General features: G+C 43.5%; 1 protein-coding gene across 1 annotated transcript; it reads left to right on the forward strand.

Annotated features, from left to right (window-relative positions):
- Positions 1 to 4,111: 4,111 nt before the first annotated feature.
- LOC140901014 (keratin, type II cytoskeletal cochleal) lies at positions 4,112 to 14,398 on the forward strand. Its single transcript, XM_073319148.2, has 9 exons — positions 4,112 to 4,573; positions 5,396 to 5,604; positions 7,571 to 7,631; positions 8,671 to 8,766; positions 10,113 to 10,277; positions 11,509 to 11,634; positions 12,505 to 12,725; positions 13,992 to 14,026; positions 14,130 to 14,398. The coding sequence occupies exons 1-9, from the start codon at positions 4,112 to 4,114 to the stop codon at positions 14,396 to 14,398; spliced, it is 1,644 nt and encodes a 547-aa protein (XP_073175249.1).
- The last annotated feature ends 2,670 nt before the right edge of the window (positions 14,399 to 17,068 follow it).

The following is a 17,068-nucleotide window of genomic DNA, read 5'->3' on the forward strand; positions in this document are numbered from 1 at the left end:
AAATGTTTTTTCTCTAAATAAACATCAGGCTTGCCTAGTGAGTCATGTTCCCATCTTTGTGTTCCACATTAGTCAACTAACAGAGGCCTCTCTCTCCCCCTAGTGCTTGGGAGGTGCAATATCTCTCACCAGCGGGTTTGGCGAACAGGTGTGTTACATCCAATAAGAGGCGGCCTTAATATTTCTGAATTCATCTTGGTCCTACCATATCCCCTTTCTCTCTGGGGTATTTTTCTCACACTACCTGCGTCATATAATATAGTCTTCGTTGCCACTGGTTCGTCTTCTATACTAGACTACCGCTTGCTTAATAGTCAGTGGATTCGCTACTCAGACCCTCGTAACTCACGCCTATATCCAATGGGGCATTAGCACCCACATAGCCACAGGTTTCTAGATCCTGTGCAAACCTTACAATTGAACCAAGCTCCTCTCTGTCAGCCAGGAGAGCACGAACATGAAGTAGAGATAACACAAGATCTATGGCTTATATGTGCACAGTAACAAATACACAGAAACGAAAGGGTGAACATTATGCTTTGGTGACCGTTACGAGCCGTATCACATGTAAAAAATGTCTGTATCTCATTGCCTGTGTTCTTCGCTTGTGTTTTTATCTGGGGGAGCCGAGGGGGCGGGGAGGTTCCGAGCTTTTATGTACCACGATCCCCATTACCACAGTTCCTATTACTTTATGCTTGTGTTGAAGTATCCTGATTTCATGAAACTTCTTCAGTAAACTGCAATCAACCTATCTGTCTGCAATGTGGCCTTATGGTCTGTTATGCAATTTACTCAAAAGCCTAACTTTATAACACGTTTTATAAGACTGGCCCTATGCACAGATGGAATTATTCATTACTTCCCATATTTTCCTCCTAGTTATTGCAGTCTGAGAGACAGAGTTAAGTCGAAGGTAGCATTTAAAATATTTGGTGGGAATTTTCCCTCTCTGCATATGCTGCCTTGTCTACTTCTCAATTCAAGGCCACACAGCTGTTTGCATTTTTCTTTTCGATTTTTTTTTAACGTGCCATTAAATTCACATTGAGCACTTTTAGTGATGATCATCTTTGCTCCCTGGCTGTGTTCAGCTTCATGAATGTTCTGATCTGCATAAGAGTTAATTACCCAGAAGGACTCCTTCAATAGTTTGCCTTCTAGCAGAAGAGGAAGGGGTCCTGCAGGAGTCCCTAAAATCCCAGCTGCAACAATGAAGGTCCTGATTCTGATCTCACATTAGTTTTACACCAGTCTATCTCCATTGACTTCAACAGAGTTATTCCTGAGGCAAATCAGTGTCATGTATCAGTGTCACTCCACTGACTTTCATGGAGTCACTCTTGGTTCACATACGTGTAAATGGGCTATGACTTCACTGGAGTTACTCCTGATTTACATTAGTGAGTTCAGTAGCAGGACTCGCTACCTGTACACAAATGCGAAACGTGGGTTGTGTGGTTAACACAGAGAGCAAAATCAAACAATGTTACAGTGTGGTCTGGGGACTATGGTGTGACAACACGATCCCTGCCTTGATATAAATGTCTATGTAGATGGTCCCTATTTGGGTTCACTCATTTGTGAAAGAGAGGAAATGAGAGCACACAAGAAAAATGGAAGGAAGCAGGAGCAATGTGGGGAAATGACAAATAAGAAAGAAATAGGGATGAAGCGAGAGAAAACAGTTGCAGAACCCCCAGCCCTCCCAGCCGCCCAGCCCCTGACTGGGGAAAAAGGGGGGGAATGAAAATATTGGGGGCCCATTTTAAACACTGTATAAGTGAGACAAAAGAAGCCTGATCTCTTGTTCCTATGTCCCACATGGACTGATCTGAAAATAATTAATTAGAGCTGAGCAGAGGATGGAAATTCCATTTCAGGGAGAATTTCGAGATTTCAAAATTTGTCTTTGATTCAATTAGGAATGAAACTGGAACATTTCTAAATTTGCCACTAAAGCAAAATTGTGGGGGAAAACCCTGGATCAATCAAAAGGTTTCCGCCTTTTAATTTTATATCATAATACAGAGTGCAAAAAGTTTTAAATTTCAAAATGCGAAAGTCACTTAAAAACTAAAAAATCAAAACATGTCCCTTTGTAAATGTCAAAATGGAACATTTCAATATTGTCTCCAGAGCCCAGGATCTGGAATATTTTATCACTTTGGAGAGATTCAATCTAGTTTCCAAACTTTACCACTGAACAGAGCAAATCGGAAAACCTCCCAACATTGGGAAAACATGTCTCTAGATCTGACCCCTAAATCCCAGCTCTATAGCTTGTGTTGAGAGGTAAAGTCCACATAACATTTTCCTCTTTAAGGCTCAAATCCGGAGATCTGTACTCTGTGTCAGCCTGTGCTTTATCACTGCATGGGTACACCATGTGGAACAAGGAGGCTTCCACACCACCCATCGCACAGCTTCCAGACACAGCTCCTGTACCTGAGCACAGGGACTGCTCCCTGCTAACGCCCCCATAAGGGGTAGGCAAGGGGAGAACGGAGGTGGGACCAAATTTCTGTCCCTATCCTCACTAGCCAATGGAGCTTCAGGCCAAGATGGGCAAACTCATGCTGACGGGTGGCATCCTAGCGTGCCATCATGATGCCAAGTCTGCTAAGAACAGAGCTCACAAGTTTGTGTTGGTTCAGCAGACTTGAACAAGGCTGGTTCACACAAGCTGATTAGCCTGAGCTCTTTCCATGTCTACAGTTATAAACCTGAAAAAGAAAGAAAGAAAGAAAGAAAGAAAGAAAGAAAGAAAGAAAGAAAGAAAGAAAGAAAGAAAGAAAGAAAGAAAGAAAGAAAGAAAGTTAATTTCATGTCTTTAGTTTTACAGCAGATGCCAACAGACTAATACGTGTCTCAGATGTTTCTCAGTATCTTGGGTCCAAACCTGAGAGATGCTGAGCTCTCACGATTCCTGTTGGGCTAAATCACCAGAGATGTTAATCACATGTACCTCCCATTCAACCTCAGCCAGCAAAGGTGCTGAGTAGGAAGGTGTGGAACAGTTCCCTAGTTTGTGCACGTCAGTTTCAGGAGTCAAAACTGTGACCCTGCCTGCCAATAATTGAGACCTCCTGTGAATGTCAGAAGAATCAGGCCAGGGTTGAACCAGCAGCTGCAGATACATAAAAGCCTGAGACTTCCATGGCCAGATCCTCAGCAGGTGTGAATCACTGAAGTCAATGGAGATTTTTCACCTGCTGATAATCCAGCACAGTCGATACTGAAACAAAGACCCAACACAAAAAGATCTGTCCATTTTACTTGTGAAGACTTGACCAAACTTTCTTGTTCTCTCACGCTCTTAAATTCAGATCTCAGTGCAGACAAGCCATCCCAAGCACAAGGATGATTCAACATTAATGTTACAAAGGTTTGTTTAAAGAAATCCATGAGAAAGCAAATTATGGACCCAATTCTCCTCTCACACACCCCAGGTTTACCCTGGTGTATTCCCTCTGGGCCTGAATTTGCTCTCTTATACTAATGTAAACGGTGAACAGCTCCACAGATTCCAAGGGAGTTACAGCTGTATAAAACCAGCGCAAAGGAGAGGACAATCGGGCCTACTGGTGGAGTTACACCAGATTTACTCTCATCTAATTGAGATCAGAATCGGACCATATGATCAAATCACCAGAGTGTTCCCAAGCCTGTGCGGGCAACTTAATAAACAAGATACTTTTTTTCCCACAAGACAATTACTCCTTTCCTAATTCGCTGTATGCTAAGCCCATCAAAAGATGGTTTTTGCTTCTCTTTAATCCCTATTATAAAAAAAGGGAGTTTTACAAGCACACTTTTTATAGAGCTGGGATTCCCTGCAATGAAACTAGACCGTCTCCTATAACTTATGATAGGTGTGTTTAAGTATAGCTCAAGTTGCTGCTCAGCAAAATGTGCAGTGGGGCTAACACCCCAAGCTCATAAACCTCATCATTATCCAGCCAAGGCCTGTTCTCCTAACAGATAAAAAGGTGAAAGCATCAGTTCTGATTTCAGAGGGATCCACGCTTGGCTACTTTTCACTCTGCTGCCCTGCTCAAGCGTTTCTTAACTTCGCCATCTGCCTTCATTCCTCCTCTAATCAGCTACAATGTCTTGCCGATCCTATCACATTAGCTCTGGAGGCGGTGGTGTCCGGAATTTCAGTTCTTGCTCGGCTCTCATACCAAGAAGCATGAAGCAATACAGTTTCAGCACTGTCTCATCTCGGGGAGGCGGTGGCGTGGGCTATAGAGGGCTAGGATACTTTGGCAGCAGAAGTCTCAGCGGCGTAGCCTCTGGCAAACCCAGAATGGCTGTTGGTAGCTGTCATTCTGCAAGATATGGGTATGGGAATGCTGATCTTGCATATGGCTACGGCGGTGCTGGCTTTGGCTACAAAGTGGGTGGGATCGGTGGGCCTTGTCCACCCACTATCACAAATGTCCAAGTCAACCCGCTCCTGCTCCAACCTCTCAACCTGGAGATTGACCCCAATGTTCAGTCGGTGAAATACCAGGAGAAGGAGCAGATCAAGTGCCTCAACAACAAATTTGCTTCTTTCATTGACCAGGTGAGATGGGCGATCGCAATCTTCACTAGCGGTTCACCATGGGAATGTCAGACACAACTCGCACAGACACTTCAGAGATGAAGCCTGAGATTTTCTATAGTTTTTAGAGGTTCAAAATGTCTAAGGGATTTGGAGTTCCCAAATAGCCTAAAATTACAGTGAAGGTCTGATTCTCATACACCCTAAGGCCACTTTATGGCACTCCAGCAGTGCAAAAGGGCCTTAATGGGGGGTATAAATACACTATCAGAGTGCGGTAAAGTGGTTTTAATGTAAATGAGAATCAGGCTCCAAGTTTCTAATGTTATATTCAGAGAGCTCCTTGTTTTCCTCCCACGCCAGCATAAGTGCTGATTTCACTGGAGTTACTTCTGATTTACATGGGTGTGAGAGACTGTCTAGGATCTGCACTGTTTCAACCATAAATAGTATAAACCAGAGGAACGCTTCGCTTTCTCTGTAACTGATTGATCCATTTCTCATGTATACCAGTATGTTTCTGAATAACCTCATTATAAAGAGATGAGATCAGAATTTTACATTTCTGTTATCTCCATTCTTCTGAAAATACATGTATGACTTGTGTCTTTTGTTTCTAATTTTGCCGATTCTGGGGAATCCCTTCTGGCAGTAGAGATTTCATAGATTATAAAGCCAGAAGGGACCACTGTGATCATCTAGCCTGACCTCTGTACAATCCAAGCCATAGGACTTCCCTGAATTAATTCCTTGTTTGAACTATTGCTCCTATTTGTTACAAGTCTAATGCATTGATACGTTTTGAAAGCTTCAAAAGTGAACTTTCTTCCTCTTGGGATTCAGGTCCGATTCCTGGAGCAGGAGAACAAGGTGCTGGAGACCAAATGGAGCCTTTTGCGGGAACAAAAACTCTACCGGAATAACATGGAGCCCATGTTTGAAGCTTATATCAGTAACTTGAAGAGGCAGCTGGAGAACCTGGGATGTGACCGAGCTAATCTGGAGACAGAACTGAACAACATGCAGGACATTTTGGAGGATTACAAGAGAAAGTAAGTGTGAAAAGATGCAGTTTAATAATAGGTTGTTAAACAAAATGTCTCCAAACATGTACATAGCTGCATGCATTGTTGACTCACCACTATTCAAGAGGGTAGAGAAGCTTCTAATTATAGGTAGGCAGTTTCAGATATATCTTGACTAACTAAATAACCGCCCGGCTTTTCAAAGATGCTGAGTGCTCAAAAATCATAAGAACATCAGAATGGCCACACTTGGTCAAACCAATGGTCCATCTAGCCCAGTATCCTGTCTTCCAACAGTGGCTGGTACCAGATGCTTCAGAGGGAAAGAACAGACCAGGGTAATTATTGAGTGATCCATTCCATCATCCAGTGCCAGCTCCTGGCAGTCAGAGGTTTAGGGACACTCAGAGCATGGCGTTGTGTCCCTGACCATCTTGGTTAATAGCCGTTGATGGACCTATCCTCCGTCAACTTAGCTAATTCTTTTTTGAACTCTGTTATACTTTTGGCGTTCACAACATCCCCTGGCAATGAGTTCCACAGGTTGACTGTGTGAGGAAGTACTTCCTTTTGTTTGTTTTTGTTTGCCTATTAATTTCACTGGGTGACCATAGGTTCTTGTGTTATGGGAAGGGGTAAATAACTCCTCCTTATTCACTTTCTCCTCACCATTCATGATTTTATACACCTCTTCATAACCCCACTTAGTAAGCTAAAAAGTCCCAGTCCTTTTACTCCCTCCTCATATAGAAGCTGTTCCATACCCCTAATCATTTTTGTTGCTCTTCTCCATACTTTTTCCAATTTTAATATATCTTTTTTGAGACCTGGCAACCAGAACAGAACACAGTATTCAAGGTGTGGGAATACCATGGATTTATATATTGGCATTATGATATTCTCTGTTTTATTATCTATCCCTCATCACTACTGATCTTGGCCTTGGGTGCTACCTCTAGGCAGCCAAGTTTGTAAATGTGTTATTTATTCCACAAATATACTATAGCTACAGCATAGGGTTGCCAATTTTGGTTGGACATATTCCTGGAGGTTTCATCACATGACATAATCTTTAATTAAAGATTAATCTTCAATTCCTGAAGACTCCAGGACAATCCTGGGAGGTTGGCAACCCTACTACAGCTCCTGGTACAATGTAATCTTTCTCCATAGGCCTGCTGGGTGCTACTGGGATATAAGTAATAAATAATAATATACTAGGACATTATCACTTTGGGAGAGCTATACATTACACCAGTTATGGGTTTACACTATTCATTAAATAATCTGCTTGAAGAGAACTTTACAACATTTTAGTTAAGTAGAGCTCTTGGCAGATACTGTGAATGTGAATACGTACAACCAGGCTTGGAAGGATTCGATTTTTATCAGTAAACGTCAGTAAATGTCAATTTCACCATACACACACGAACAGATGAAAAAATATTCCCCTCGATTTACAGGTTGGCAAAGTAAGAGAAATGCTGCTTGAGACCTCATTAGAGGTTGATTTAATTATATTTATTTTGTGCCTTTTGACTTGTGATGGTGACAATTTCTTTCTAGTGATTATAAATCTTTACGGTTTTGAACCACAACATCTACTGTCATGAAATAATTTCTGTCTGACCCTCGCCCCATTCTCTGAGCCCCCCGCATAATTTCCTGCAACTGTGAAAATGTAAATAGATAACAATAAAAAAACCTGCTTAAAACCTATAATGGTGCACAATTGTGAATATTTAAGTCAATACAAATTTCAAAATATCCTCAAATAAATGTCAACATTCTCTGTTGAAATGACAAAAATATCAAATTCTGAAAACATATAGCTCATACAACATATGGTACATCAACTGACTGAGTGTACAGTTGTTCTGGAATTCCAAAATGCACCACAATTTTTGTTCCTTGGCAGGGGAGTGTGTGTGAGATCCATATTTTTTTCTCAGCTGAACAGTTAAACAAAAAATAATCCTCTATTCCCCATCAGGTATGAAGAGGAATGCAATCGTCGAACCTGTGCCGAGAACGAGTTTGTAGTACTTAAGAAGGTGAGCAACGCGCAGATAGGCTACAACCTTATCAAACACCTGCTGCCCAGATGTTAATAGAACGCTGATGGGATATAGTGATTTTAAACTCATCTGAAGGAAAAATAATGCAAAGTTCATACTTACATAAATAGAACAGGCTGAAATTATTTGAAATGCCAACCACTTTTTCCTGAAAAATGTAAAAAAAAAAATCACTTTATTTTGCCATTTTAACCACTTGAAATAATAATTTGTGAAATGATGGTTAGAGGTGAAAAAATTCCAACATACATATGTGACGTTAGAGACGAATATTTTTAAAGATATTTAGGCACTAATATTTAGGCAGTAATATTTTTAAAGATATTTGGGTATTGCTCCCATGAAACTCACCTAGATGCTTTTGAAAATACAACTAGGCATCTATCTGTATCTCCAGGTATCTAAATACATTTGTAAATCTAGCCTTTGGTCTCACTGAAAGTCAGCAGGATTTAGATTTCTAAGTGCCTGAGTTACTTTTGAAAATGACGCATGTGCTTCTAAATCACTCAAGTGTTTTGAAAATATTATCCTGTGGTCTTTGTCCATTAGAGCTTTTGAGGATGCGTGCTTCCTGGAAACTCTAATTCCTCTTATCAGAGACATTTAGGGCCAGATTTTCCAAAGTACTCAGAACTAGACTTGTATGAATAACAGAATTGTTGATTCATTGGCAATTCTGAAAACTCCAATGGGAGTTAGATGCCCTTTGAGCCTTTTAAAATCTCCCAGTAGCCACCTAGCCTTACCCTGGTTTGGTCCTTCTGGCTGTTGATACAACAGACCATTAGGCTGGTCTATGGAGATGACCTATTTATCTTCCTTTCTCCTGTATATTAATTATTTTGCATGTGAAACTATAAAGATGGAAAGAATGAAATAATATGGAAAAATTAAACTGCTTAGAAGTGACAATCCAGGTGATGAAGTTATTAACCCAATTTTGTTCTAGCATTAACAGAAATGTCTTATAATCAATTAGAAGTGCTTTCACTGTATTTCTGATTCTCTGCAGGATGTGGACTGCGCTTACATGAACAAGGCAGAACTAGACGTCAAAGTGAAATCCCTCATAGATGAGATCACCTTCCTGAGACACGTGTATGAAGAGGTAATTACATTTCCTACTCCAGTCAGGCTTTTATGAGGAGAAGAATACAATGAATGCTGGTATTTTCCAAAGGGCTTTATGGGAGTTAACCTCCCCAACTCCCGCTGGCGAAATTCATGAGGTGTTTGGTGCCAGACTCCTTTAGTCTAAGAATCAGAGAGTTTGCAGCCAGAAGGGACCACCAGGTCATCTAGTGGGACCTCCTATGTAACACAGGCCACTAAACTCTACCCAGCTTCCCCTGTATTGAGCCCAATAATCTGGATAAGGCTAAAGTATTACAGACCTGAGGAGACTAAACTACTGTGTGCCACAAGCAGGGGACAGCAGGGACCAAGATGCACCAGTGCCTGAGACCCCTTCAATGGCAGAGAATTGAAATTTGGAAATCCCTTTTAAAACCCCTACCTGAAGCGAATAATAACGCCTGGTGGCAGATGATCTGTTAGAGGAAGGAAGGAGACAAAGGCCTGGTTGGTGTAAATGGGCACATTTGAATGTGCCCATTTACCTCAGAGGAGGATCTGGCCCTGTTAGTCAGATGAATCCATATCGAGCCGAAGGGACTAGTTCCATGGCGCGATCCTTGGTAAGACCCACAGGCCCAGATCCTCAAAGGTATTTTAGTGCCTAACTCTGATTGAAATCAATGGGAATTAGGTGCCTAGCTACCTTTGAAGATCAGGGCCTTAAGGCCTGATTTTCATTTACACTCTGGTCTTTTTTACACCACTCTGGCAGTGTAAAGGGGCCTGACAGTAATTTACCGTGGGGCGACATTTGCACTTGGTTTAAGGCCTCTTTCCACTGCTAAGCCCTTAGGGCCAGTTTTTTCTTTCACTTGCTCTGTGCTGACACCAGCTTAGCTCTACTGATTTCAGAGGGCTCCTTCTTTGTGAAAGACGAAGATGTCTGCCTCAGGCCTGGTCTATGCTTTAAAATTTGGGTTGCCATAGCTACAGTGTTCAGGGATGTGAAAATCCAGACCCCTGCCACCACAGCCTGGTACAGAAGAAAACTTCCACCAACCTAGCTCCCATCACACCAGCCAGAGGAGTTCCCACAGTGACGCACAGACTTACATTTTGGGCTTACAGGGACATAGCTACAGTGCTGTAGCGCCCACCATATAGACATGGCCTCAACCAACCTTGCTGGAAAAAGAGATTAATGGACACATTTAACTGAAAACCAGGTGCATTCCAATCAAAAATCCCTCTCCTCCATTTTGGATTAAATGTGAATCTGCAAAATATGTAGGAAGTATCTTGTTACCTGTGAACAGAGGACCAAAGCCAGGAAAGCACCTAGAAGCAAATGACTGATGAATGTAATGTCTCCTGCAGGAAATTGCTTACCTCCAAGCGTCCATTTTGGACACCTCCATTATTGTGCAAATGGACAACAGCCGAGGACTGAACATGGATGACATCATCGCTGATGTCAAAGCTCAGTACGAGGACATCGCTAACAGGAGCCGAGCTGAGGCAGAGTCCTGGTACCAGTGCAAGGTGAGAAAGAGATTATGGATGGCTCTGACACTGATCTCATCAAAGAAATAGTTCAATCCACATGAATGAGAGCGCATACAGACAGGACACTTTCCGTAATTCAAGAGATGCATGAAATGACAGACAGGCTATGTCTACACTACTGTGGTAAGTCGACCTACGCTACGCAACTCCAGCTACGTGAATAACATAGTTGGAGTCGACATACCTTAGGTCGAGTTACCGCGGGGTCCACACAGCAGGAGTTTCTCCCGTCAACTTACCTTACTCTTCTCGTCAGGGGTGGAGTACAGGGGTCGACTGGAGAGCGATCTGCTGTCGATTGGGCGGGTCTTCACTAGACCCACTAAATCGACCCCGGTGGATCGATCTCAAAACGTTGATCCTGGCTGTAGTGAAAACCTGCCCACAGTGTATGAAATCTCCCAAAACTGTGTTAGGATTTAGTCTCAGTGAAAAATTATCAAGATATAGGCTATATCCTCAGCTGTTCACACTTAACTTCACTGGAGTTACACCAGTTTATTTCTGCAGAGGATCTGGTTTTACGGAAATGTTATATCTTCCCATTCAGATTTAAGGCACTTTTTAAAACTCGGGTTCCTTCTCTTAATAATAATAATAAATAATAATAATAATAATAATAAAAGCAGCAAAGAGTCCTTTGGCACCTTATAGACTAACAGAGGTATTGGAGCATAAGCTTTCGTGGGATGCATGTGACGATGCATGTGACATGCATGTTAATAATACCAACTTCTTCTATAGCATATCATTTTCTTTGATATATCTCAAAGTGTTTTACAAAAGGGGTCAGTAGCATTACCCCATTTGACAGATGGGGAAATAAAGGCACAGAGAAGGAAGGGACTTGCCCAAGGTCACCCAAAGCAGTGGCAGAGCCAAAAATTGAACCCTGTTTTTCTGAGGCCCAGCCCAGTGCCTGCTCCATAGGCCAGTCTTGGCTAGACAAGAATGCTATGAAACATGTTTTCACAATCTGTGTTGCACCTTCAGCCATTACCCACATAGAGGACAATAGTCTCCTACAGCTGACCTCTTAAGGAGCTCCTCTTTCAGCTCAAGTAGTAGAGATCTGTGCTTTAGTGCTCAAGATATAGCATTCAAACTCTGCCAGAGACCCATGAGTAGCTCATCATAGTTACACTGCAGCTTTTGGTACTTTGTTATTGGTCTGTTTATTATAATTGCATCTTCTCTCTCACCTAAGTATGAGGAGCTGAAGGTAACCGCTAGCAAACACTGCGACAACCTGCACAGCACAAGGAATGAGATTATGGAGCTGAACCGGGTGATTCAAAGACTGCATGGAGAACTTGAAAATGTTAAAGCCCAGGTGAGTGTGACACACTGGCATAATGTGTATAATGTATCAATAACAACACACAAATGCTATGTATAGGATCCAGTGCTACGTGATAACTAAAAACTGTCCCATTATAACAGCTCAGCAGTAAAAAAAAGTCTTAATTAAAAATTAGGTTGCACCCCTTGACCATTCTGAAGAACTGCTGGTGCCTAGACTAGTGACCAAGCCATGAGAGGGTAATAGTTTACTACTGCTACCAGCTAACAGAGTTACTCCTTAACTCAAGTGGTAGAGGCCTGTATTGTGAAGGTGACACACTCAGCAGAAGTCTAAAGTTAAGCAAAAAGAGTTAACAGTTTTGGATGTATAACCAACAAGAAAGAAAGAAAGAAAGAAAGAAAGAAAGAAAGAAAGAAAGAAAGAAAGAAAGAAAGAAAGAAAGAAAGAAAGAAAGAAAGAAAGACACTAGCAGAATCAATGGTTGGGTTTTTCAAAGCCCATTCAAATTAGTGAGTTGTGTGCCTAAATCTTCTAGTCAGCTTTGAAACTCTCAACCAGTGGCCCTATCTCTGGTAAGCCGTTTATAAAGCAAAACAAGATAACTAGAATAGCTGGTCTGTCACCAGAGGCCCATGTCATGGCAGCTAGTCTGTAAGATCTAAATCTAGGGACTCAGTGCCCCAGGCTGTGTGCTGGGTACCTCAATGGGAAGGCATCCTCCATCCCTCAGATGGCAAAGTGGTCGTGAATTTACTCCAAGGAGCATACCTCAGCCTGATCAGTTTTTCAGACCGAATCCAAAATGTGAGCATTCAATTTATAACAAATGAGAGGCTATCAGAAAAAGAGTCTCTTAAAGTGAGTCACACGGAGTGCATTTATCTCCTGTCTCTGCAGCGATGCAAACTGGAAGGAGCCATAGCAGAAGCCGAGGAACAGGGAGAGATGGCTCTCAAAGATGCCAAGTGTAAACTGGCCGACCTGGAGGCTGCACTAACAAAAGCCAAGCAGGACCTGGCTTGCCAGCTGCGGGAGTACCAGGAGCTGATGAACGTCAAGCTGGCCTTGGATATCGAGATCGCCACCTACAGGAAGCTGCTGGAAGGAGAGGAGAGCAGGTGGGTTCATAGCACAATCCTGCAAATCACTGCTCAGGGAAGAATAACGATTAATTTAAAATGCCCATCAAAACAGAGGGTCCAATCCTGCAACCCTTTCTTCAAGTTATAGTCCATGTACTTGCAAGTCAGCTCATTGCAAACAGTGGGGGAAATTATCAGAAGCACATAACTGATGTAGAAGTAAAGCTGAGTGAAATTCAGCTGAAACGTTTTTACAATGAAAAAATGCAGATGCAGGTCAATTGAAGCATTTTATGAATTCATGCTGAATTCACCCAATTATTGCTGAATTCACTGAATTATTACACTTAAAAACCCCCCATGGACCAAAAATAAAAAGTCTCATTTTGGTTCCTTTTAAACGAAAGGGTTTGATTTTTTTTTCCATCTGAAATGACTTTTCACTTCAAAATTTAGTTCACTTTCATTAAAACAAACTTTAAAAAAATTAGAACAGAACAAGACAAATGAAACTAAAGATGAATGAGACATTTTGTTCAACCTAAAAGGATTTTTTCCCCTGATATATATATATTTCTTTTGGTACTCTGAAAAATTTTGTTTCAGGTAGACCCAAAATATTTTTGTTTCTTCAGTTCGGTCATTGTCTCAGAAAATCAGTTATTTGCACAGCTCTACTTACGATATTAAATCCCTTTTGAAGTCGATAGCACTTAGGGTGACCAGATGTCCCAATTTTATAGGCACTCTCCCGATATTTGTGGGTTTTTCTTATATAGGCGCCTATTACCCATGATCCCCTGCCCTGATTTTTCACACTTGCTCTCTGGTCACCTTAATAGCACTTAGGAGCCCAATGCACCTATGCACTTTTGATAAATTTACCCAATAGGTCTACTGGAATGAGTAAGTACTGCCCATGTGCAGGATCGGGGCCTATCGGAAAAAAAATTAACAATGTTTGTGTGTATTGGACAGTCAAATCACATATTTCCAAACCACAGTCCGAGTCTGCTGCGAACATCACCTGATCTCAAGGCTTACAGCTAATTAATTATATAGGTAATGATAATAAGCAGGTAGCTAAAACATAAGAACATAAGAATGGCTAGACTGGGTCAGACCAAAGGTCCATCTAGCCCAGTATCCTGTCTTCTGACAGTGGCCAGTGTCACGTGCTTCAGAGGGAATGAACAGAACAGGTCATCATCAAGTGATCCATCCCCTGTCGCCCAATTCCCAGCTTCTGGCAAACCCTGTTTCTTACATTTTAAACCTTTCTTCATTTTCCCCTTCTAATAGGTTGTGTGGAGAAGGTGTCTGCCCTGTCAATATTTGTAAGTACCAGGAGTGTTCTCCTTCTTAGAAGTCCTATGTGATTCATCTTTTACAGCAAAAGTCATAACCTGAGCTGCAATCACTTGCTTTTTTTATTTGCAGCTGTGTGCAGATCCCAAGGTGGGGTTGTGTGTGACGGCGACCCCTGCTTCGGAGGCAACTATTCTTCCAGCAGCAGAACGCTACTCAAAACGGGAGGTGTTCTTAGCAGCGGAGGTCTATGCGACGCTAGAAGTGGAAGAAGCATCGTCACAAACTTGGGAGACGTATGCGCACCGTGCAGTCCTACCGGCGGGTACAGCACTAGCAGCGGAAGGAGTTCTAATGTCAAATGCGTATCAACTACCAGCTCCTACAGAACAAAATATTAAAGGAGAACTTTAGAAAGTCCTCCCTTCACTGCCTAGTGACAGCAATACCTGCTACCAGCACTAACGTCATTAGGGGATTTTAAAAATTACAGCCCATTCTACATTGCTTGCTACATGAAGCATCTTTAATTTCTGGAGTAGCTACTGTTACGAGGCAGCTGCCTGACCTTTAGTTTTACAAAGCTGCTCTTCTGAAATTTTCCTTTTCCTCCTGGGTTACTGAGGTCTAGCTTGTCTGGCATTATAACACCATGTAATTAGGGTATATTGTTAGGGCGCTGTATGTACTAAGGAATCGAATCATTTGTGAAGATATGTGGCTCAAAAGGAGGTCTCAGTGATAGAGGGAAATTCAGAGTCTCACTGTTCAATGCCTTTCCTCAAACGAGTATGAACCAAATACGAAAATGAAGATCTATCATTTTGCAGCTCCTACAGTGTATTCCATATTATTAGCTAACTGCACCAGTTCACCACGACAGGATGGTTTGCAAAGAGCAAACCACTGATGTGCAGATAGTATCTTGTTCATAATTTCCTGCCACCATGCCTGTTTTGTTCCATTTTTCTTTGTTTTATTCCATTTTTCCAATAAACTGACACAGCAGAACAACACTTGCAGTCGGGTGATTTCCAGTTTTGAAGTTTTAATTAGGCATTTAATTAGGCAACAAGGCACGTCTCCTTATCGAGACACTTAAAAAAAATTCAGTTCTAACGAGTGAATTGCTCCCAGAACTCACTGGCCTTTGGAAAATGTACGGGTAATCTTCTAATAGCGGTAAGAAAAGATGGAAAACTCATCAGGTGCTGAGAAGCACATTGATAGCACCTTGAGAAGTGCCAGATAAATACAGAGAGATCCCTACAAAGATAGATAGATAGATAGATCGTGAACAATAAAATCAACCAGAGACAGCAAATGTGAAACTGGATCCAGTATACAGCAGTGAATAAAAATGATAAATACAGTTGTTCTAAGAGAGGGACTCTCAAATATTTCACCATCATCCCCCATTTTTATCCAAGCAAATGGCCTCTGGCAACCTCCATCCCATGTGCTGATCACATTCCTAGAGATCAGCAACTAATGAAATACGAGAATACTTGAAATACAGGCAGTTGTAGTAATTGACTTACTGTGACATGTCCCAGTGACCTTGTTTCTGCACACAGATGGCGTATCCAGTCAGGCAAAGGCTGAGCCAAATTGCAGTGCAGTGGCCTGCCAGTCCCCCAAGTGTGGCGGGGGTCCCCAAAGGCGACGGGTGTTCAAGGGAGGAGGGGCACTCAAGACAAGGGAGGGGGGCAAGAGTTCCAGGGAGAGCAGGTTGAAGGGGCCTAGGGAAGTTGGCTGGGGAGAGTGGGACTCCCATCGGACTCCTGTTCCCCCAGTTCTGAAAGGGACAAGGGGAAGATGATGGGGAAATAAAACTAAGGGAACAGGCACTAAAGGGGAGGCAGGCCGGCAGGCAAAGGAGTCCCAGCGTCCCTCATTGCACCACCTCAGTCAGTCACCCCTGGAGCCCTCCATCCTGCCCCCTCGCGTCCCTGCCAGCAAGGTCTCAACGCCTGCAGCTCTGGCCGATACCTCTTCTGCTAGGAGTTCCCTACTGGCTAGGAACCAGCAGGGGGAGCACTGGAAATGCCCCAGTGCCAGATTCACAGCAATCCCCCCCGCCCCCGCGCAGTGGTGGGAAAGAGTCACTGCAGGGCACACCATAGTCTGTCCACAGGCGATCTGGCAATTACAGGCCAGTGCGCCTAACTTCAGTACCAGGCAAATTGGTTGAAACGATAGCAAAGAACAGAACTGTCAGATACCTAGATGAACATGATATGTTGGGGCAGAGTCAAGACCGCTTTTGTCAAAGCTCGAGGTGGAGGGTCCCGGTCAGCCCCGGCGAGAAAGCTGGACTCAAGGAAGACCACAAGAGGCCCAAGGCAGCGAAGAGGCGGGGAGCCTGTTGGGGCTGCCATGAACCAGGCCACATTAAGAGGCACAGCCCTCTCACGGGAAGAGAGGGGCCACAGAAGGAGGTGCCTGGGGGCCTGGAAGGGTCAAAAATGAACAGGGTCGATGCCGCAGTGATAATGGCACATTGGCCGTCAGGCCACCACCGGGAGGGGGTGGAGGCAGCGACGGGGACGGAGGGGACCCAGCGGGAGGTCGGGACCCAGACCATCACCGGGCAGGTCTCAGACAAGGGAACCGGAACAGAGTGGGCCCAGCAAGAGGCCGGGACCTGGGTGATCATGGAGCAGGCCACAAAATGGACCCAGACCCTAAAGGTGGAGGGTCTGGGGGATGCTGACCTACGTGTGAAGCTGGAGGCAGTGGAGCAGGCCCACCGAAAGGCGGAGACAAACCCCCGGGAAATGGCCAAAGGATGGGAGGCGGCAGAAAAGAAGCAGGCTGCCCTGGAGGTACAGCTTCGGGGAGCCCAAGGGAGGAGTCCCCCCTCCAGGGGTGGGGATTTTGAGGGGGGGGTGTAGTGGGGCAGTTACCCCGCTCCTGGGGGAAAAGGTAGGCTGATTGGGGAAGCGGCCACAGCTGTGTCCACACCCAATCAGGCCACAGCTGGCCCTGATATAAGGGTTCAGGGAGGAACTGGGTCAGTCTCACTCCAGCTTTGGAGTGAGAAGGACCTGGCTGCCCGGGCGCTCAGG

This window comes from Lepidochelys kempii, chromosome 20, assembly GCF_965140285.1.
Source record: "Lepidochelys kempii isolate rLepKem1 chromosome 20, rLepKem1.hap1, whole genome shotgun sequence".
Lineage (NCBI taxonomy): Eukaryota > Metazoa > Chordata > Testudines > Cheloniidae > Lepidochelys > Lepidochelys kempii.

Excerpts from the sequence above, each read along its gene's own strand:
- LOC140901014 (XM_073319148.2), top strand. The coding sequence starts at position 4,112 with ATGTCTTGCCGATCCTATCACATTAGCTCTGGAGGCGGTGGTGTCCGG. Across the intron at positions 7,632-8,670 it reads AGTTTGTAGTACTTAAGAAG|GATGTGGACTGCGCTTACAT; the intron begins GTGAGCAACGCG and ends GATTCTCTGCAG. Across the intron at positions 8,767-10,112 it reads TGAGACACGTGTATGAAGAG|GAAATTGCTTACCTCCAAGC; the intron begins GTAATTACATTT and ends TGTCTCCTGCAG.